The 22,702-nt window shown below is 41.2% G+C and overlaps 1 protein-coding gene across 17 annotated transcripts in view; it reads right to left on the bottom strand.

Moving 5' to 3' along the window:
- Positions 1–22,702, bottom strand: part of NEK10 (NIMA related kinase 10) — a 216,979-nt gene that overhangs the window by 167,036 nt on the left and 27,241 nt on the right. For all 17 annotated transcript variants that reach the window (XM_023620822.2, XM_070239001.1, XM_070239002.1 and 14 more), the window contains 3 exons: positions 11,891–11,975; positions 2,321–2,362; positions 859–937 (listed from right to left, as the gene is read on the bottom strand). In XM_023620822.2, the coding sequence (XP_023476590.2) occupies positions 859–937; positions 2,321–2,362; positions 11,891–11,975 (206 nt within the window). The remainder of the gene's footprint in view (positions 1–858; positions 938–2,320; positions 2,363–11,890; positions 11,976–22,702) is intronic.

Below are 22,702 nucleotides of genomic sequence, written 5' to 3'. Positions count from 1 at the left end.
TAGGCAAACCTCTCCTTCCACTTAAAGTTGACTGGGTTCCTTAACATCATTACTAGTTCAATGTGAAAACTATTCTTCAAAGATCTTCCCTATAAAGAATTCAAGTGACGGACCTAGCAAGCTTCCTCAGCTGAGGAGTCTCATTGACCTCAAAGAAACTTCCTGGTACCTGGGGCTCACCACAGACTCTTCTCTCCCTGTAACTGAGAATCAGTGTGCTGTCCTACAAACAAATGTGGGAAACCAGCCTATTCACACAAAGAAGACGGGCTAGCATCCCACAGCAGCAGGAGCTCTATGGCTCATCAAACACGGAGAGGGTGGAAGGTGGGGCTGGGCAGAGCCTCCAAAGAGAGAAGATTGAGTGATGACAGAATAGCTCACCCACACAGAGCAGTGTTTTCATACCATCGTCATCACATTAGGGTTTTTTGTTTTCTTTTTTATGTTCTGAATGTTCTAGATTTTCTGAGGTAGGCATTATTATTAACCCAACTTTAAGATGAAAACTGAATAGTCTACGACATTTTAATAGAAATCAAAGACGGCAAAAATGTTTTTATCAAAATGTGCTTTTATGGAAGGAAGTCTCTCCTGTACTACATAAAGTGAGCTTCTGCTCAATAAAAATCTTCTTAAACATGAAATTGAGCTTTTCAAGATAAGACATGTGATCTAAAAGTCTTCCCCCGGGTATATTTTGCCACTGAATATAAGGATTGGCACGGACTCTCAACACCCTGACTGGACGTGAGTACACTCAATAATCTTCAAAGAATTCCTTTTCCTGCTGCAAACACCACACTGCTTATTCTAGCAAGTCTGGAAAGTTGGCTGTGTCCCCACGACAACGCTTACACGTCATGTTGACCAGCTTGTCCACACTGTGCTGTTCTTCTCCATAGCCGAGGTACTCATTGGCCACGATCTCCATGTACTGCAGGAAGGACCAAACCAACAAGCAAGTCAGAAGGGAGGACAGACACCGAGAGCACACAAGGTTGTGCACTTCTGCAAGTGAACTGCAGGTGGCAGAGAAGATTCACCAAATGATATCAGCGCTGCTGGGCCTGTTTCACTCCAGGGACTAGACTTCTGGATTCTTTGCCTTCTCTGGCATGCCCTGAGGTTAAGGGAGGGATCATGCAAAGATTGTTTAAGTTCTCAAAAGTCCCCAAAGGACTTGTAACTGTTTGTGTTGTAATTTAGCCTCCAAATACAAGACAGACGTAAGATGCAGAATACATAGTACACAGAACTTCAGTAGAATTTTTATAACACTCTGCATATATTTTATTGCCCTTATGTTTTATAATATCCTAAATTATATCTAACTAGCATTCAAGCGGATAGCAACAATCAGAATAAAATAGGTATGGGGTAGTTTGACAGTCCTTCACTGTGGACAGTTGAGTATAAGAAATGAGCTCAGAGAAACACATAAATTTCTGATATTATCATGGAAATTACAGTGAATAATAGATTCTTTATAACATAATTTTATGAAAGACTATCCTTAAATGAGGTAAGCCTCCGTCCGATTAAAAAAATCCTTAAAAACTAGGCATGTTGTATCAATTACCCAAGAATACAAATACAATAAAATAAAATAGATTTAACGTTAAATTGCCTTTAAACTTAATCTTCCATTAATAATTGAGAATGAGTTTGCAGAACCACGGTTTATTATGAAATCATTCTTTCAGTACATGCTATAGGTTTTAGGAGAATGGGCTGTTTTAACTCGAGGCCATGCCCAGATATTTTGTTTTATCATGTTAATAAACCCAAACATTTAACTGGCTCCGCATATATATTCACCTGCTTACCTTCCCTTAGTAGTTAACAAAGCAGAAAAATAAATGAAGTCAAGATCATTCCTCACGTTGTTATTTATTTGGTAATATTTCAGTGAGCACAGTAATTCTTTGTGTGCGTGTGTGAAGAAGTTGTGAACATTTCCATAAGCAAGATTTCCTTTATCATTTGGTATGTGCAATGTTGAGGACATGCATCTGCCAGCCAACACCTATTTCTTTTCGTTACTAACTGAAGACATGAGACCTTTATAGAACTTTCTAATTTCAACAGGCTGGGTAAACTGAGCCCAATGAGCCAGAACAAAACGTCACGGGTCCTCCCCCCCCCGCTCTATGAATATCCTGCCTCACACTCACACTTATCAATCCTGCCCGCTCCTCCCCTTGGCAGGCAGCCTAAGGTAAGGAAGCCATCTTCTGTCACACACCTGTGTGATCTTTGACCAGAGCCATGGCACAAAGTGGAAAGGCAAGGCCAGCCACCGCAAAAGGAATCTCACCTGAGCTAGGTATTCAATCCCATCCAGGTTATGGAGTATTTCCTAATAAAACAAAAACAGCAGAACATACATGAAAGATGAGGGTGGGGGAGGGAGTGTATTTTACACACAATTTCTTTATTAAATCATGAGTTTACAATTATTTTTTGAAGGTCCACATTCTAACATAAACATGGAAAACTTTAATGTTTGTCATCCATGCTACATTAAAGATAAACTATCAATGAATATCGAAGTTGGGTTGAGATCAAGAGAATGTAAATAAGCTCAGAACTGTAGCCTTCCTCATTCTTCTTACTTCCTCCCACGTCACCATAAAACGATAGAGCTGGAAAGAGCTGTTATATTGTTCTTTTTAACTGCCTCATGTTGCAGATTAGGAAAACTAAGACCCAGAAAGGAAAACCATTTTGCCTAAGTGACAGAGCCTGGATAAAAATCCAGCATCACTAAATTCCCAGGACCTTCCTCGAGGCCTCTGCCTAGTGTGGTTCATGGACCAGCAGCATCAGCATCATCTGGAGTTGATTAGAAAAGCAGACTCTCCTACTGACTCCAGACCCACTGAATCACACTCTGAATTTCAACAAGATCCTATCTAGCTTGCATGAACAGCAAGGTCTGAGACGCATTGCTCCAGTAGACTAGACTACAGGGCTTCTCCTTAAAATGATCAGGCTAACGGTCTTATTAAACCCACACTCTAAACAAATGTAAGGTTAATCATTGTACAATGTCTCCTGGTACAGGTCCTTAAAACCAATTCCCAATAAGAAGGCATTTCATGAAACTGCCTTAAAAATGCTAATTAGGGAAGGGTAGGGGAGGCTGGAGTTGTGAAAGGGACTAGCTTGGAACTATATTAATAGTAAATGCTCTCAGGTTATCCACGCTGACATTTATCTTCAGGCAAATGCGTTTCAGATGGCCCTAACCTGTTTAATTAGAGCTGTACTGACGTCCCTCTCCTTACTTAATGTGCACACAAGGAAGTTATTTGAAATATAAACATTAGCCATCATTCCAATTCTGGGAAATGATGGCGGTGAGTACATGAGTGTGAGAGAGAACAATCTAGTTCCACCATGAATCCAACTGAGTGGGCAGGCTGGGAACAAGGCTCAGGTTCTCAAGGCCCTCCTGGGTCAAGGTTTTCTTATTCTGTGTGAAGTGAATTTGGAAACACTAAACATAACCATGTTTAAATCAAGAAGGAAGGGACATTTATAACTCAATTAAAAATAGTTCTTTGGCTACCTACTAATTTGAATTCTCATCATTGCTATTGACTCCAGAAGAGCTATTATTAAAGAACATAGAATACTGTATACATTGTCACTAATTATGGTAGGATATTTTATACATACAAAAATAAAAATAACATTTTAAAACTACTTATATTTATTCAACAAATGTTTTTTTCATTCCTGTTGTGTAAAAACCCTGCGTGAGGCTCTGAAGAGGGCACAAATATGTAGAAGACAAAGGCTACTTCACTGAGTTTCAGGCAAGCATAAGGTAAATTCACAAATGCCTGGAATTTAAGACAGAATTTGGTAAGTGTTAAGAAAGTTATACACGAAGTGCTATGATGCCCCAGAGAAGGACACATAATAGCCTGCTGAGGGGACTAAGGAAAACTTCGTAAGAGTGGTAGCCACTGAATGGGCTTAGAAGGATGGGTAGATGTGCTGAGAAGACATGGGGGAATAGGGAAAAATAAAGGAGATTCCAAGAAAAGAGAACAGTAGGCTCAAAAGTGCAAAGAAGTTGCGCAGAAAGAACACCAAGGTGTTCTCTAATTCTGAAAAGTACTTCCATAACTCCATGAAGGGCATTACCTGGAATAATGTTGAAAAGTAGGGTAGGATCAAACTGTGGAAGGACTTAGACATAAGTCTGAATTTGGACTTTGTTGTGCAGAACATGAGACCTGATAAAAATGTGTGAACAAGGGATGGATCAGAATCAGCTGTAAAAACTTTCCTCTACTATTAGAATGAACTGGACAGGGAAAGAGGGTCAACTGGAAGCCCAGTTTGTTGGCAGTGGTAGTGGGAAAGAGAATGGGAGGCAGGGATAGTCTTTGAAGTGGTATGACCAATTGAACATGAAGAAACATTGGAAGAAATGGAAGTAGAAGACATCACCATATTTGACCTGGGTGAATGGGGGACAGTGACATGATTAACAGTCACAGGGAAGGAGAGAAGAATAGACCTAGGTTAGAGGAGAGGACTCAATTTTAGACATCTTGAGTGGCTGATGGTACATGCAGGTGAAAAAACTACAATAGGCCATGAAAAATGAGATGAGGGCAAAAGATTGACAATGGATGATGAAGTGCGCAGGCACCCCTATTTCTTTCAGAGAAGCCCATGGCTTTTCATGATCCACGGGGTCAAAGGCTTTACTATAGTCTATAACTCATAAACTAACCTTCTTCTGAAATTCTTTGGAGCACTCCAGTAGCCAACAAATAATTGCAATTCTTATGTGCCCTCTCTTTTCAAAATCCAGCTTGGACATCAGGTATTTATTGCTCCATGCAAGGTAAAAAGCCTTTGTCACAGCACCTTGAGCATCGCTTTACCTGCACAGGAGATTAGAGCAATGGTGCTATAGACACTGGACTTTTTGGCATCTCCTTTCATAGGGATTGGGATGGATACTGAGTGTTTCCAGTCTGTTGGCCATTGTTTTGTTTTCCATATTTGTTGGCATATTCTTGTTAAGATTTTGACAGATTCAGTCTCTGTGGCTTGAAATAATTCTATCAGTATTCCATCTACCCCTGGTGACTTATTTCTTTCCAGTACTTTCAGGGAAGCTTTCACTTCACTTCCTAGAGTTACGCGTTCTTCCTTAGGAATCTCATTCAAAAGTATCTGTCCTCCTTTTGTCTCTTCTGTGTAGATCTCCAGTGGACTGTTTCCATCTTCCCTTTATTCTCTCCTGCTCAGATAGTGTGCTTCCTTGGTCATTCGGTATTCCTAATCTAGGTTTAAATTTCCCTTTGATTTTTTGAATCTTCCAGAAGAGACCTCTCATTCTTCTTTTTTTATTGCTTTCTTCTCTCTCTTAGCATTGGCCATTATAGTAGTTCTCTTTATCTTTATGTGAGAGTTGCTGAAAAACTGCATTCAGGATTCTAACCCTGCTTTTGTCACCTTTTACTGTTGCTTCTCACATGTCCTTAACAAGTTTTACTGTTTCTTCTGTCGTCCATCTCAATTTTTGTTTTTTCTTTTTACTTCCAGGCATCGTCTTTGCACATTCTTCCTAATATTTCTGGTTTCAGTCCATAGTTCTTCTGGTTTTCGGTCATTAAGTTAAATAACGCAAATCTGTTGTTTACGTGGTCTTCAAATTCATTGGGAATAATGTTTACATTATATTTTGGCACTGCAGTTCTTTTAGTGTTCTTCTTTAGCTTTACTCTGATATTTGATATTAACAGTTCATGGTCAGGACCACAATCTGCTCCTGGTCTTGTTTTGGCAGAGAGAATAAGCTTCTCCATCTCCTGCTTCCAATTACAGAGTCTACCTGATTTCTATATTGGCCATCTGGTGATGTCCATGTATACGTCGTCTGTTCGGTTGCTTGAAACGGATAGTACCAAACCCTGTTTATACTATGTTTTTCCCTCTACATATATACCTACGATAAAGTTTAAATTTTTTTTTTGAAGAAGATTAGCCTTGAGCTAACTACTTTATATGTGGGACGCCTACTACAGCATGGCTTTTGCCAGGCGGTGCCGTGTCCACACCCGGGATCCAAACTGGCGAGCCCTGGGCCACCAAGAAGCAGAACGTGCAAACTTAACTGCTGCGCCACCGGGCCGGCCCCGATAAAGTTTAGTTTATAAATTAGGCACAGTAAGAGATTAACAACAATAACTAGTAATAAAGTTGGCTTTGGGGCCATCATTAAGTAAAATAAGGGTTACTTGAACACAAGCACCATGATACCCTGACAGTCGATCTGATAACCAAGATGGCTACTATGTGACTAATGGGCAGGTGGTATATACAGCATGAAAGGACAAAGGGATGATTCATGTCCTGGGTAGGGAGGAGTGGGACAGTATCAGATTTCATCACACTACTCTTAATGGCATACAATTTAAAACTTATGAATTGCTTATTTCTAGAATTTTCCATTTAATATTTTCAGACTGTGATTGACTGCAGGTAACTGAAACTACAGAAAGTAAAACTGCAGATAAGAGAGTAAATACTACTGTAATTAATATCAGCAATATGGGACTAAGTCAGTGTTTCCCAAACTATGTCCTGGGAATAATCATTTTATTCTGTGCAGTGGGTAGTACTAAGCATTCCGCAAAAAAAAGAATTTCATGGGGCCGACCCCATGGCCTAGTGGGTAAGTGGAACACGCTTTGCTTTGGCAGCCTGGGTTCAGTTCCCAGCTACACCACTCATTGGCAGCCATGCTGTGGCAACAACTCATATACAAAATAGATTGGCAACAGATGTTAGTTCAGGGCAAATCTTGTTCTCAGAAAAAAGCAAAAAGAATTTCATGGTCAAATTCAAATTAGCTTAGGAAATGACAGGTTACCCAGAGTTTAACAAATTATTTTATTGTAGGACTCCTCAGAGCTTTTAATATGCTGTCATGCACTATAAATCTGTAAGTCTCCAATGCAAGAACTAGTGTGCAGCTTTTCCTAAACATCATTCATCAAAGCACACTTTTTTTTTTACAGAATACCTAATTCCTGTGGAACACAGTTTGAGAAGCGCTGTTTTAAAGTATAGGAAGGGGAAAGAGGCTTTGTCCCTCAAAGAATTTGGTTGTTATGTACTCAAGAATTCACCCTTCATTTATTAAATAAACACTTTCCTGCATGCTCCTATGGAGACTGAGCAAGGCCAAGAGATTGCTCACAGACCCGTGGTCTTCCTTGTATTTCTTTCAGTTATAACTATGGGAGTGCTCTAACCTGAGAGGGTTGGCTGGGGAAAACCAAGCCCTCAAGATACGCACATCCCTGGGCTTAGCAGACCTGCTTACTGATCTGAAAAGCAAATACGACTGCATGCTTGAATTACACCAATGCCTCCTGCATGCCCTTTCAAACGTCAGCCTTCTCTCTCCGGTCACAGGCCAGAGGGTCACAAGACTGGGTGCTGTACTTCTGAACCTCATGACCTGGAGAAAGTCTCCCAGTCAATCTGAACTTCAGTTCAATGTGCAAAATGTGAACAAATTTTCCTTGTTCTGCCTATTCCCTGAATTTTTCCTTATTTAAAAAATTGATACAACACTGATAAAAAGTATGTCTAAAAAATGGAACACACACCAATGCGAACATGGGTGCTGTTAGTACACCACTATTTTTACCACAGCCTAAAATGTCAGAGCCATTAGACACTCTCATCCTAAAGCTACTAGGCAATTAATCAGTGCTGACACGCTGCAGTGAGCCCTTCCCTCTGAATCACCAACATGATCACTCTACATCTCTGTTCAAAAACCATCCGTGCTTCCACACTGCTTCTTCTTTGATCTCCATTTTAAGGCCCTCTATGCACTGGCCTTTACTTATCTTTCCAGGTGTAATAGTAACTACTCTTCTAAGCAGCTTTGTATATTATATGTGTAGGGAGAGAGTAAAAGGGAGATAGAAGAGATGTTTCCAAAGTTTCCTACCTTGGAGTGTGGAGGAAAGGTAATGCTTTTAAAAGAATTAGGGGTGGATTCTGAAGGTTCAAGCTGAGAGAAGAAGTGAAGAGTTATTGAGCATAATGTGCTACAATGGTGGCTCTCAAACTCTTTGGTCTCTGTACTCCTTTACCGTCTTAGAAATTACTGAGAACTCCACAGAGCTTTTGTTTGTGTGGGTTATATCTATTATATCTATTTATAGATAAATTTGGGACTTAAAGGGAAAATTTTGATATTGGACATATGTTCCTGTGAGTAAAGAACAACAACAAAATGATAGTTGAAGGCAAGAACTTGGAAGATAGGGGAGAAGATGATAAAGAACTTTGGGAAGGTTAACATTTAGGAAGGCAGGATTAAAGAAAGGAATAAGGGCCAGCCCTGTGGTTGAGTGGTTAAAGTTCTGCACGCTCCGCATCGGCGGCTCGGGTTTGCGGGTTTGGATCCCATGCGTGGACACACTCCACTCATTGGCCATGCTATCCAAGCATTCCACATACAAAGTAGAGGAAGATTGACACAGATGTTAGCTCAGGGCTAATCTTCCTCAGCAAAAAAAAAAGAGGAAGATTGGCAACAGATGTTAGCTCAAGGTGACTATTCCTCATCAAAAAAAAAAAAAAAAGAAAAGAAAAAAGAGACAGGTAAGTAATACAGGAAAAAAAAAAACTGCTGAGGAAGAGCTAGAAGTTCTCAGGATCAGTGGAGGCAAACAGAAAATGCGGTACAGGGTGTGTGCTGCTAGAGAGGTTGAGGATGCGAGCGCTAAGATAAGGCCATCAGCTCAACCCTCTTTTTATCGTTGTTTCCAATGTAATTGTAGTTTAGGAGCTTTTAAAATTTTCTCTTTATCCTTGATAAGCAATGGGTTCACTATAATAAGTCCAGGTGGGCATTTATCTTTATCCTGCTTGGGACTCTGACTACATTTGAAATCTCAGAACACATACCTTCCTTCAACTATGGAAAACTCTAAGCAATTATATCTTCAAAAGTGGCTTCTCTTTCCTTCCTTCAAGTCTTTTCCTGCTGAAATCCCATTTAGCATATATTGAAGGCTCTGTACACTACTGGCAGGCAAGATCCAATCTACAAACCACCAGTTTGCAACCTCTGGGTCAAGGAATGACGACTGAAGCATGACACACTATGGTCTATTTCAATGGCTTCCAGAGAGAACCCTGTACACAGAATTCAGTGTGCAAGTTGTGCGATACATCAGTCCTCATAGAAAGGAAGTGGGTTCAGGAAACATAGCCTGGCCTTTCGAAAAATGCAGCATGAAGGTGAGGTGAAGATTTGAAGGGATATCTGAGCCAAGAAAGGGAACTTTTATGATAAGGCAAAATAGAAAGAGAAAGGGGGAAGTGTAAGCCTTGGCAAGGAGGTGGGATATTTCTTCTGAAACAAGAAGTAAAGTTGCGTAATAATCCAGATATTTCAAGCACCAAAGAGGAGAAAATAAGAGAGCTCCCACTGGGATGGCTGCAGTTTTCCCTGTAAAACAGATGATGATGTAATCCGATGAGGACGACAGGGGCAGGGGGGTTTGGGTATGAGAAGTGGAAGTGGGCTAGAACAGGGGCTGTGGATCCTGCAGTACCAATTCAACGAGGGAGGGAAGGAATGCCTAGCAATGGCGAAGCCACGTGGAGATTCACCGGCGTAAATCGTAATAGACCCCAGCATAGCTTTGTGACTCCGGCCAACAATTCTTGGCAACTCAGGATGTTAAACAACTGCCTGAGCACATGCTCTTCTTTATGGGAAGAGTTCCAGGAGGAGACATTCAGAGAGAATCCCCTTCTATGGAAAGACTGGAAATCCGGGGGAGATTTACTTTAACATGTGTTTTGGTCACAAAATCCCATAAACAGAAAGGTCAGTAAATTCTTTCCTTCAGAGAGCAGCACAATCAACCATGTCTCACTCCATCAAGAACTAGATTAAGAAAGGCAATACTTTAGATGGAGATCAGCAGTGTATGACACAATGCCATCAGTTTTCTGAACAAACAGAACATCTCTAAGGCAAATATTTTGCTAACTTCTATGAGTCAAAAAACTAGATCTCCTGCTAAAAATCCTCCTTCTTCCATGAATATTTTTATTTGTAATATGTATACAATGTTCTCATCCAAACTGAGACACACTGGATAATAAAAGAGCGTGCTATTAATAACTAGGAGGGAACGATTAGTACATACTGGGCTTGACCCAGGCAAAGTGGAGCATATGGTCCACACTCATTATATGTGATCCATACAGAATGGCAAATGGCAGCCCAGAAACACAGGGAACTCATAGTTCTGTGTGATTGGTCATAGGAAAGAAGGACGCTATCTGCCAAGAAAACTGAGCAACCAGGACAGAAAGTCATTTGGAGTATATGCCCTGAGTCAAATATTCAAAGGAGTGTGGTTAGCTAATTAAAATAGCACAAAGCCAGCTTAGAATATAGAATGAGGAAGGGAGTGATTCACCTAAGGTAAAGATGTGGAGCCACCATGAATCCCAGAAGCCTCAAATCAGAGCAGGCTCTGTAGCTAGCTAGTATTGAAACACTTTCTTTTAAAGTGCTAAGTTTGGAGAAGATGGTTATTGGGGGAATAAAAGGAAACACATTCTAACTCAAATAAGGATTCATCAATAAAATTGAATCCAAAATAAAAGATCTTCAAAGTAGTCTGAGCTTCCTAGAAGTTTATCAGTACAGGGTATAACAGGAGATATTTCTTAGGAAAAAAAAAATCTGTGAAAATTACCGAAGCATGTATGAACAATAAGAAAGCTCTTTAGATATTTAACACTGGCAAGCAGAAACAGTAATGATCCAAAAGCAATCTTGAGGCTTTGGGGCAGTGGTTCTCAAACTGTGGTCCCCTGATTAACAGCTTCAGCATCACCTGGGAACTCGTTAGAGATGCAGATTTTCAGCCTTGCTCCAACCCTGCTGAATCAGAAGGTGTGGGGAAATCTTTAAGTCCTCTAGGTGTTTCTGATGTACAAGAAAGTATTACAATCTCTGCTTTATGGAAGCAGCTATCCAGCAGCTGGGACGGGAAGGAATAATTTTCAAGGTCCAAGTGAGGTGTTAGATAAGCTTTGCTTTAGAGTTTTACCGCTAAAGCACTAAGTCCTTGCTACTCAATGTGTGGGCCACGAACCAGTGGCATTGGCAACCCCTGGAAGCTTGTTAGAAATGCAGAATCAGTATAACCTACTGAACCAGAATCTGCATTTACAAGATCCCCAGTTGATTCCTATGTATGCTAAAGTTTGATAAGCACTAAACTAGAGGCAGCACATCCAACTAACTAGTGAGAAAGATTAGGGAAAGATTCTTGACCTCAGAAGCCTCATCTGAGACAAGTGGGAGGCCCCTTGCTCACATCTGACTCAGTCTTAGGCTGGACATTGGGAAGGGCATGGACTCTGGAGCAGCTGTTAAAGCTACAGGCCCCACATTTCCCACTGGCTGCCTCTGGAGCCCCTTGAGGAGGCCCCACTTGTCACTGCTGACTTTGACCTGGTGAGCCGCTTAGCCTTGAACACACATGAAGGTGTGGCCAAGTGTATACCACTCTGAACTGCCAATGGTTTAAAATGCCAGGTAGTATTGAAAACATGGACCAAGGTTCAATCTACTTATTCCCACTGGTAATATAGTAGAAATATACAGATTTTTTTGTCCCCATTAAATCACTTCTCTCATATCTTTTTAATAGAAGGTGAGATACTTCTCAGATTTGGAAGCTATTGAGCTGTGAGAGAAAAAGAAAGTGAACACGGTCTGCTTCAAAGAAAAGCCCACCACTTGCTCATTTGATCTTCATAACAAGTAAAAAATATTTTGTTTTTTCCAACCAACCTGATAACATGGATCCCTCATTAGTAGTCTCAGACAGATCAACACTCTCAGAAAATGAATTGATGGAGCTCGATTAACCCACTCTCTGAAAGAAGAAAACAAGAGAACAAGTTTGTTCACATTTAAAAGCTCAATGTGACAGTTTATAAAGACTGAGACTCTGAAGGAGAACGAGGCACGTATAAAGCAATGAGCATTAGTTTATTTCTAACTTAATCTGCAACAAGGACTTTTATTTGGTACCTGAACACTTGACCCATTTTAATTCACAACACATATACACTGTCTTTAGCACGACAAAGTGGAGGATCCCAAAATTATTTGGTTCTCAGAGCTCGTAATGACTCAGAGCAGCCCCTGACCAAAACAAACAGCTAAAAGTTCCAATAGTTAGGTTCAACTTAATAAGAATTTATGGCCTAATAACTTAGTATCCATTTGGGAAAAAAAATACACATACGTTGAAAGAAAAATATTTTTAAGTCATTCTTAAATAACCACATTTACTTATTAAAGGGCATGTGCACCTGTAGATACTGAACTTCTCAAGCCTTGGAGTCAGATGGTGAGAAGCGGGAAGCCAAGCATGAGCGCCATCCTCAGCAAAGTGTGGGCTCAGCCTGATCAGGGAAGGCGGCTCTGCAGGGTGTGTCAAGCCTCCGAGATGTCCGATGAGGAGGCAAAGGCTCTGGGCCTTCAAACTCCCAAAACTGCTGTCCTTGGCTGAGGGCTGCAGGAGGGAGCGGGAACAAACGCCGGGGCACTATTGTTCTCTGTGCCTGCAGGCAAAGTAGACTCAAGGAGCCAGAGGCCACACAAGCACTATTGGACAGAAAGCGCCAAAACAAAAAGAGGGGCGATCTGAGGGTTCTGGGCAAAACACCAACAACATCCTACAGCTCTGTCCCTAACAACATACAAATATAGAGATTCATTGAAACTTCTGAAATCAAAGTAATAGTCAAGGGGGAAGTTGTATTAGGACAGAAACTGAAGATGCATTTACTAAAAATCAAGCACAGAGGTAACAAATGAAACTGGGCCTATTCAGAGAAAAAAAAAATTGCTTCAAACATTGAATACATCCAATGTCCAAAATATCATCAGCAGATTTCTGATGAAATATTTAACTTAAAGTATCACTTCACTGCCATCAAATGATAAATGTATGTACTCAAGGGAATTTGCAGAGGCTTTTAAATTACGATCCTTTGGCAAAGAATTATTTAGTCATATCCCTTTAAGGCTCTTTAAAATACGGACAATTGCAAGTTTGCTGTGTTGTTGAAGGAACCAGACAATGCCTGAGTTCAGAGGAGGTCAGAGGGCCTTGCACCCAGTAGCTACTCAAATATGCATTGATGGACCAGTTCTCTGATGTAAGCCAGAGTTATAAAGATAAGCACAGAGAGGTCATAGCGCAGACACCTCTTACTTAATGGATTTTAACTTAAGGGAGCAGAGTGTGTCAACACAGCACCCATCCATTTACATGATTTTATAAGCTCTCTGGTTAGCTCCCGAGGTAGGAAATTTGGACAGGGACAGTCTGTATGCTTTGGCGACACTCACCATCCCTTCCCAGACCTGCTGGGCCACTGTGAGCAGTTTCTATTTCATAGCTAAGCTGCACTGTGTCCAGTTAGAGCTAGTAGTAAATGAATTCAAAATGTTAAAGCTTTTCAGTCGGCTCCCAATGTCACTGCGTAGACTATAGAGCATGCAAGACGCAAGTTGTTTTTCACACCAGTTGGTGAGGACACTTGTGCCCAAGGATTCAAGAAACAGGGCCCAGACTGAGACTGGAACCCACAGCTTCCTGAATGTCAGTCTGAGTTAGCATGTCTGAAACTGAGTTCATGATCTCCCCCACAACCTGAACTTTCCAGTCTTCCACCTGACCAGACCAAAACCCTTGGTGTTTTTCTTGCTTCCTCTGTTTCCCACTCATCCTTCATCCAATCCCTCAGCTTTTAAATCTACTCTAACTTAAAAACATCTCCCCAATCTGACCACTTCTCACTACCTCCTTCACTTTCACCCTGGTTCAAGCCACTATCATCTGTTGCTTTAGCTATTGGGAAAGCTGCCCATCTAGCACCGCTGCTTCCAACTTTGCCCCCTGCTTTACTCTTCTCACACCTGCCAAGGGGATCCTCTACAGACACAAGTCAATTCACATCACTCCTCTTCCCAAACTCTCCAATAGCTCTCATCTCACCCAAAGCAAAAGTGAGAGTCCTTATCAGGGCCCACAAGGCCCTGTAGGATCTGGCCTCCCCAGTGCACCTCCGACCTCACTCCTACCACTGCCCCTTACTCACTCCCTCCCAGCCACACTGACCTCCCTGCTATGCCTTCCACAAAGACCCTGCCATCACATGGGCTGAGCTAGGAGGTGGTGCCTACCATGCCTCCCATGACAGCCTTTCGTAACTTCTTAATATTGGAATCTCCCAAAGAATTAAAAAGATATTTTCTGACATGACATGAGGCCAGTCACATCTAGTTGTTCTAACCAAATTGTCTTTCTTGGTACAGAAGCCGCCAACACAGTACAGACTGGACTCCTGAGGTGAGGACGGGGGGCTGGAAGAAAAGGTGTTCCCTGCCAGGTGACATTTGTCTCACACTGCCCTCCAAGCCAGTCCAACAGTGGTGCTTAGTACAAATCTTAACAAAAACATAAAAGAAAAAGTGTCTGCTCGTTCCCACTTTGCAAAAAACACTGAGAAGGTAATGGTAGCTATTCCAGACTAGAATCTACATAATTTCTCCCACCCTCTCCCACTTCCACCTCCATCTGCACAGGTTGTACACCCAAGAAGGTTAGGATACTTTAAAGATCTGCCCCTCAGTCAAGGGGAGCATTTTCTTGAGCAGAGGTCCCCAGCCAATCCTTGCTTGACTTGTCCCATATTAATCCTTGGCCTTTGTGGTAGAATTCAGCTTTGTCTTCTCTATAGTCCTGAGAAACCCACCCCCCCTCCCCGCCCCCAAGATCTGCACATCTCAAAGCTGAGTACACAAGACCCACTCTCCTCAATGAGAGAATGAACATCTGTGGTTACTGCCCCTAGAGGTGTCACCTCCCACCCCACCCCATGCCATGCACCATTCCTTCCATCTACTAAGACTTAGCTCATGGGAAGGAGGTTGGGAAATAGGCTTTTCCCATAGCCTTATATTCCCAGGGGGTTCCTTATAGATTCGAGCTCCCGGCAGAGACCTGGCTCTGTGGAGAGAAGTTGAGCATTATGCCCCAAGAGCTTCACCGGCTGAGAGTTACTCTTGCTGCCATCGCCAAGCTTCTGGCAGGAGCTGCCCACCACAGCCCTCCTCCAACCCAGGCACCAGGGCAGTGACATCTTTGCTATGGAGGCAAAGCTCAGTTTCTTCTGAAAATAAAGGCAGAATTCAACCCCCCCAGAGCAGCCAGCCAGGCAGAATTCTCCAAGGCCACACTGGGAAGCGGCATTACAGTTCATCCTGGCTTCTCTGCCCTGGGAAAAATATTGTAAATTTGAAATAAATTTTGCCTTTAAATCACCTAGGGGAACACTTGTAAGGATGTGGTTATTCTAAGGCTCCTATTACAGACAGGATATCTTTAATCTTTATAAATAGGGAGATGGCACAGGACCACTTTCCCTTTCAGGTGCTGGAGTTAGCTAAAGATAGCATGGAGCCTGAACTGTAGCGCAAAGATACTATATCCCAAAGATCTAACAGAAATAATGATCAAGTTGCAACAGCTGCTGACAACCTAATGCAGTTTAATCCTGATTGCTTTTCATTATTTAAGAGGAAAAGCCATGGGACATATTGAGAGATGATTCATGCTATAAATATGTGTGTACTTGGTATTTTTCCTGTTAACTATATACAATCTTCTTGAGGAAAGTTCATGACCTTCCTGATGTTTCTTCATATTAAAATAAATATGAAAAGTTTTTTCTGTTTCCTCCCCCTCTAAAAAGAAAAAGAAAGAAAATTCCAGAATAGTTTTCTTTCTTTTTCTTTTTTTTTTTTTTTTGACTATTAAAGGATTAAAGGAGTGTAAATAAATGAAGCGTCCCAGAAAGGTCTCAGAGTTAAAAGTTCTGTTCCAGGCAATGGCATTTTTTGTTTTGCAATTTTGGAACTGAAGCCCAAAGCAATTAATATTTCTACATCATTCTGGCCTCTGCTGTCGTTAATGTAAATAGAATTCCTGGTCTCTGCGTCCTCTGGCTTCTCCTCTCTGAGCGCTGACCTCTGAAGAAGCAGTTGTTCCCTCCTTGGCTCCCAGCCCTTACCGCCCCACAAGGACGCAGCACATCAGACGGAGCTCTGGTATTCAAGGGGAATGGTGTGTTCTGTAAGACGATATATCTCTGTTTTCCAAGAGTTGGGGGACTAGGAAACACACAACTTAGTGTGACCAGAGAATTACAGAGAATAATAGTGACAGACTGTAAAGATGGGTGCCTTCATTTTACTGAGTCAGCAACTGCAGCCTGGAGACACTGAGTGACCTGCCCAAGGCTGCACATAAGCAACAGAGCTGGGAGCCCAGCTCCTGGGCCAGCACTCTGCCATCCCTCCCCTCACCCAGGTCCTATAGGAGGGGATGACTGAAAAAGCGACTCTTCAAATACGTTTACTATGGGAAAGGAGTGTTCAACAGAGTGGCGAGGGGGTCCACTGAGGCACCTCTGAAAAACTTGTCTGTCTGCAAAGACAGTGTTTCCCCAGAGGATATGTCCCAATATAGCAGGCACACAGCCGCGGATTCATGAGCAGGCAAATATTTATCCCCTCTTGTGACTGAACTTTTGCCACTGCTTTCACAGGACTATTAATACATGGCAGCATGATCAGCTCCCACGGCCTTTGTCCATGACCACCTGCCATGACTTTCAGCATCAGATGCCACTTTCTGCTATCAATATAAAAGGAGAAGGAAAAATGGTACCACCAGAGACACAGTTTTGAAAAGAGAAAGGATAGTTGGGGTTTCACCTTCTTGCATAGGGGAAGAAACCAATACCTAATGTGAGAGCTCCATGTAAAAATCAGTCATGAAGCTGTAGTATTGAATATTGAATAAAGCTGCAAGTAAGATAAAGGAGAATCAAATGGTCTGGGGTTAACTGAACCCAGGGGCTGATGCAAATGCCAGAGGTTACAACCTAGACCCCCATTTGTAACACGCTTCCCTCTGTCCCTCACTCAGAATAAGCAGTGTCTTCACAGCAGAGTGTTATCTAGTTTGCCCTATTCATGTTGTAGCGCTATTTTCATTAACACACAAAACAGCAACAAAAAAACTGCCACCTTTGACTAAACTTTAAAAGTGGGAGAATTCAAACCTGTTTCAAAATAAATATTAGCTCAAATTCATAGGACAGAGCCCCATTTTTTTGGATAGTTGAAAAAGTAAAATTCACATCAAAATAGACATGTAAAATTAAAAGAAATAAGAATTCACGTGAAGAAATTAATTATAAATGAATATTCAAGGACTCTTTACTGACTTATTCCACTATTTTTAATGGGTTTTTGTTCTTCCTGTCTCCCATTAAACCTAGCCCGGAATGGACCTAATCAGAAGGCCATCCGATGGATCGTGCTGGTCTCTAAAGTCAGAGAGACACTGAGCAGAAAGGACTGTCTTCTACATGTTTCTTCTACATCGTTGATGAGAGTGTCAGAGGTAGAAAGCTTTCAAATTTACTCATTACTAACTAGAATCCAGGCACTGTTACATGCCCAGTGGTACAGAAAAGGACAAAACCACGCACTTGTGTTCACAGAGCTGAGTGGGCGAGATAGAGTGATAGGAGTTGAAGTCAGAGAGCTGGCAGGAGCCAGATCTATAGGGCTTTGTAGAATAGAATAGGGACTTTGGACTTTATATTTTGGAAAGTCACTGGTAGGCTTTCAGCAAAGGACTGACATAATCTGACAGAGATTTTGAAAGGGTTCTTCTGTATGTGGTGGTGAAAACAGTCTAGGGAGCCAAGGATCAAAGGAGGGAACCCAGTTAACCAACTGTAATGGTCCAAGCAAGAGACGATGGCAGCTTGGACTAGGTTAATAGATGGCGAAGACTAAAGCTGAGGGGAGGGCAAGTTGAGTGAGAAAAATCAAAAGTCCTGTTTGAGGCATGTTAATTTTGAGACGCCCAAAGAAGAACAAGTCCATCAATCAATGTGAGAGACACAAGATGAATTTACAGAAAGAGAGAGCTGTACTTATAAGGCACAGTCTCTCAGAGCAAAGTTCACAGACTAGTTCAGGGATAAGTGGACTTTCATAAGTGGGAGTGTTTAGGGATTGGTTGACTTTAGCCATGGAGACGCGGTTCGTGGAACGCGTCTGTCGCTTATTACCTGGCTCTCAGAAGCTCATGTACGGATGGGAAGCTGTGATTTATTGATTTGGCCAGGTTTAAAACTGGTTCTGGTGGTTACATGTAACCAAAGAATAAGCAGGCCTCTCCTGGAAAGGTGGGAACATTTTAATTTCGTGCCGGTTAGACATCCAAGAGAATGAGTTTCGCAAGAAGCAGTAGTAAACAGTAGAAAAGAGAGAACACAATTACTGAAATGATACTTTTCTGTGGTGCAAAACCAAAAACAAATTTTAAATATACTTTGATTAAAAAAGAGCCAGGGAATCAGCTAGGCATAGGAGAAAAGAGTACCAGTCAACACTTTGCCTCAGGATCATGAGCTTGTCCTTTCAGTATCCACATCTATCAAATGAGGCTGGACTGGATTTTTTCTTCAATATATATATTTTATATATATATATGTATATAATATATATTTTATATATATTATATATATTATATATAATATGCATATTATATAATATGTATGTATGTATATGTACATACACGTATGCATATGTGTGTATATGTGCATATGTATATGTATGTATATGTACATACATATACAGATGTGTGTGTGCATTTTAAGTTTGGCATATACTCTAAATAACATTTCAGGAGAAATAAAAATGTAAGAGCTAGATATTTGCTCCAAGTTAGGTGATGGGAAGAAAAGGAATCATTATTTGCTTGAGGATTACATGAGATCCTAGTTCTTGACGCTTATTTTCTTCCTTTCTACATTTAAGGTTCTAAAACTTAGAGCAAAAGGGAGACAAAAAGACAAGATCCTGAAGGAGTCTCAGCCAATGATCTGGCTCTTTTAAAAATTCTACTCTGGATAAAAGCAGAATACAATTTTGTACATATATAATAATCTCTCATATAAGCGAAGGAAAAAAGCTTAGAATTAAAAAAAAGATTAGAAAGAAATACAGCAAAAGTTAATGTAGCTATTTCAAAGAATGATATAAAGGGTAAATTTTCATTTTTTGTAATTTTATGTATTTTTCAAACTTTTCACAGTAATCAGAATAATTTTAATGCAAAAATTTCTACTTTATGAAGACTCAGCCTCCATGCTCACCAATAAAAGCAGCATCAACGTCTTGAGTTGGGGATAAGAGACCCAAGTGCTGTTCTCTAGGAGCTGGTGTGTATTGGGGAGTGACACGGGCCCAGGGCCAAGGGAGGGGAGAGGAGGGGCCAGAACAGCCAGAAAGGCAAAGTGGTGGGGCAGCAGCATTCAGGAAGGGATGAATGTGGGCCGAGGCTCAGAGGTGAGAGAGAGAACAACTTTCCAAGGAATGATGAGGGGTTCACTCTCATCTTGGCGAGCCCAAATGATGCACTGGGCGGGAGCAAGAGATGAGGCCACGAAGGAACAAGATCGCAAAGGCCTTTGTGAACCAGCTAAGCTCCCTGAGCTGAGGTTCTACCCTGGTCATTAGAAGATTTTTTTAAGCACCTCAAGACCCAAACCTGAGACTCTTTTGGACCTTAATGAACCTTTATCTCTTTCCAATTCATGGGGCTAACCTGAAGTCCTGTCTGGGGAGGTTTGAACTATCTGACAGACTTTACCAAGGTGACCAGGATACTCTTGCTACTCTTTTCCTATACAAATAGGAAGCCTTCAAAGACTCCTATTGGCCTCTCTGCTACCTGATCAGATAAAATCACACAAAGAGCATCTCTCTATCAACTTTATATATTTTAAGAACTTAATCCAGACACTGAAGAGACTTTTGCTGCATCCTAATTTCTGGGCCTCTCCTCTCACCTGCCTGTGACAGGGTCTGCATAGCCAATGCTAAAGATCAGGTAAAGCTCAAAATAAGAGTCACTTGCATCTTGACCTAGGCCCTAGCATGGACATGGACAGCAAAGGTCTAGTTGGTAAACAAATGACTATGTAGGTCTTCCTGGCTAGTAGTTTTTATGAAGTTCCCAGAACACTTGTAATAGCATTTCTAATGAGATTGTGACAGTTTTGGCCAGATGTTTTCCCCCAACACAAGCAGTTCTTGAGCTCTTGTATAGTGTAAATATCTTCCCAATCTAGACTTCCTACAGAATTATTTCCAAAATATTTCAAATTAGCAGCAGGAATTTTAGGAACTTAGACATACTCATCTCTACAAAAGTTACAGGTGGGGCAAGAGGGGATATCCTGGCAATTCTAGGATAGCATTACCAGGAAGAGGTCCGTGCCCAGGATCCAAACGAGGGAACCCTTGGCTACCGAAGCAGAGTGTGCAAACTTAACCACTCAGCCACAAGGCTGGCCCAAAAAACATGCTTTTTTGAAGTCTCATTGTCATCTTCCTTGTTAATACTGTCTTCTGCAATTGTCAAGTGGTCTGATTCTGCCAGGGCCTCATTTATCAGATTCCATCAGTTCAGCACCGTTATTCTCAGACACTGAAATTCTACATCTTTAGCCAAAGTCACAAGTTCATTTTACAAGAAGATTATGTTATATTTTCATTGTATTATAGTATCTTCACATTGTTTCACAATCAGCAAGAAATGGACCAACAAAGATGGAGCTCAGAGGAGCAGACACAGAAAAGAGATATTTGAGTAGAGATCAATTTTATAAGTGGTCTGTTAATTAGTGAATTTGTCAATTTTGTGGCAACTTTTACTTCCCTATAAAACCTCATAACAATCTAGTCTTGGATACCAAGCACTCTTTGTACTTTCCCAGACAGGCAGATGAGATGAAAAGCAGTAGATTTATTTTCTAAAAGCAGACTGTACCGTAGACAAATAATGTTACGGCAGAAAGAAAAGTTGGAAGGTCAAAATTTTCTTCCATATCTTGCCACACATCAGGACTTACTACCATGTGTGACTAGGAGTAACCTCAAGTTCAAAGACAGTATTTTCACTTGCCCTTTGAGGTACACCATGAGGTGTTTGTAGTGTTACCTTATCTGACTCTGGATTAAGAAGTCGGGTCTCATTTCAGATGCCACCTGGCAATCTCATTTTTGAGAACAAAGGAATAATCACAGGTCAATCTTAGGAAGAGAACCGAGAAAGGAGGTAGCCATGAGTGTGGTTTAGGGGAAGAATGCAGTTGAGGAGAGTCAAGTAGGAGAAGATTGAGAACAATATCAGTTGGGCAAAAATTGAGAGACGAGTTGGAAGGGCTCTCACTTCATGGATAAGACTAAATATCCAATCAGCCATGTTCTCAGGGTAAAATTCAATGGCATAACATCCTGAATATGCCCTATCTTATCTACAATCAGAATTTGACCAAAGACCAAAGTCCACACCTCTCAATCTCATCCAACTTTTAGTTGTATTAATATAAATGGTTTATATTTACCATATTTTCCCTTGTATTGGGATAGAGGGTAACGGTTTTGCTGACCAGAGTAGACTCTGAAACCGCAGGAAGAAAAGGACCACATGTCCTATTCATCTTTGTAGTTTTATCCTCTCTTCCTTCTCTATCGCTTGCTCCCTCTCTTCCTTGCACATAGTAGGTGCTTAACAATTGGTTTATTGAACTGAATCCAAGACTTCCGGCTAACATTAAATCTGATGTTCACAAATAAAGGGTTAGGAAACCATACCAGAAAAGGCCGTGAGATGTTATTCTTCTATAAATCTAAAGTTAGAGGGAAAAGAGGAAAATGGAAGTTCTGCCAAACTTCCAAGGTTATATGGGGTGAGAAATAATGGAAGACTTAAGCCATCTTTTACCCAAGCCTGCTTTTAGAATAGAACTGAACATAACAATCTGTCAGCAGCCAAAGGATGACATAAAAGGATGCTCTTCATGTTCAACATTCCCAAATTCCTTCTCGTACTATGAAAGCAAAGACATCTACAATCATCTCTTCCTAGTTTTAAGATTTCCAGGGACTGCTCATGTTGCAAGCCAGTAACTCCAACCAACCTAAGATACCTCATTAATCATTAAGAATTTGAAAAGGTCTTGACAAGAGATCTCTTGACTTCAGAATTGTTAAGATCTTTTTCAAATGTTGGACGCCAACACTCGCCCAAATATTTTCCCTAACAATTGCCTTGTCTAGTGCCATTAGAGTGAGGATACATTGAGGCCTCTCACATCTTTAATACAGGAAATCTTCTGCCTTCTCCAAAGTGCCAACAAGAAAAAATGGCCTATTGGTCATCCCTTGAGGAGTCCATGATAGCTGTCTTCAAAACAAATTAGAAAACTTCATTTTCCAATGCCATTTCAGGCATAATTATTCTGCTACTAACCATTGTTCTACTCTGTTCAAGCTCAAGAAGAAAACAGCCCAGGACAACTTCAGGTCCCCTGCAGCGTTCATTAGTCTTTCAACAATCTTTGAGTATATTGTCAAGAACAGGGCAGCGGCCCAATTGCCTAACCATGGGAGAGATTCTAGGCTTCTTGTATCATGTGGACCAGTCTGACAATC

Source organism: Equus caballus, chromosome 16 (assembly GCF_041296265.1).
Source record: "Equus caballus isolate H_3958 breed thoroughbred chromosome 16, TB-T2T, whole genome shotgun sequence".
Taxonomy (NCBI): Eukaryota; Metazoa; Chordata; class Mammalia; order Perissodactyla; family Equidae; genus Equus; species Equus caballus.
This window is presented reverse-complemented; position numbering and strand designations above follow the sequence as displayed.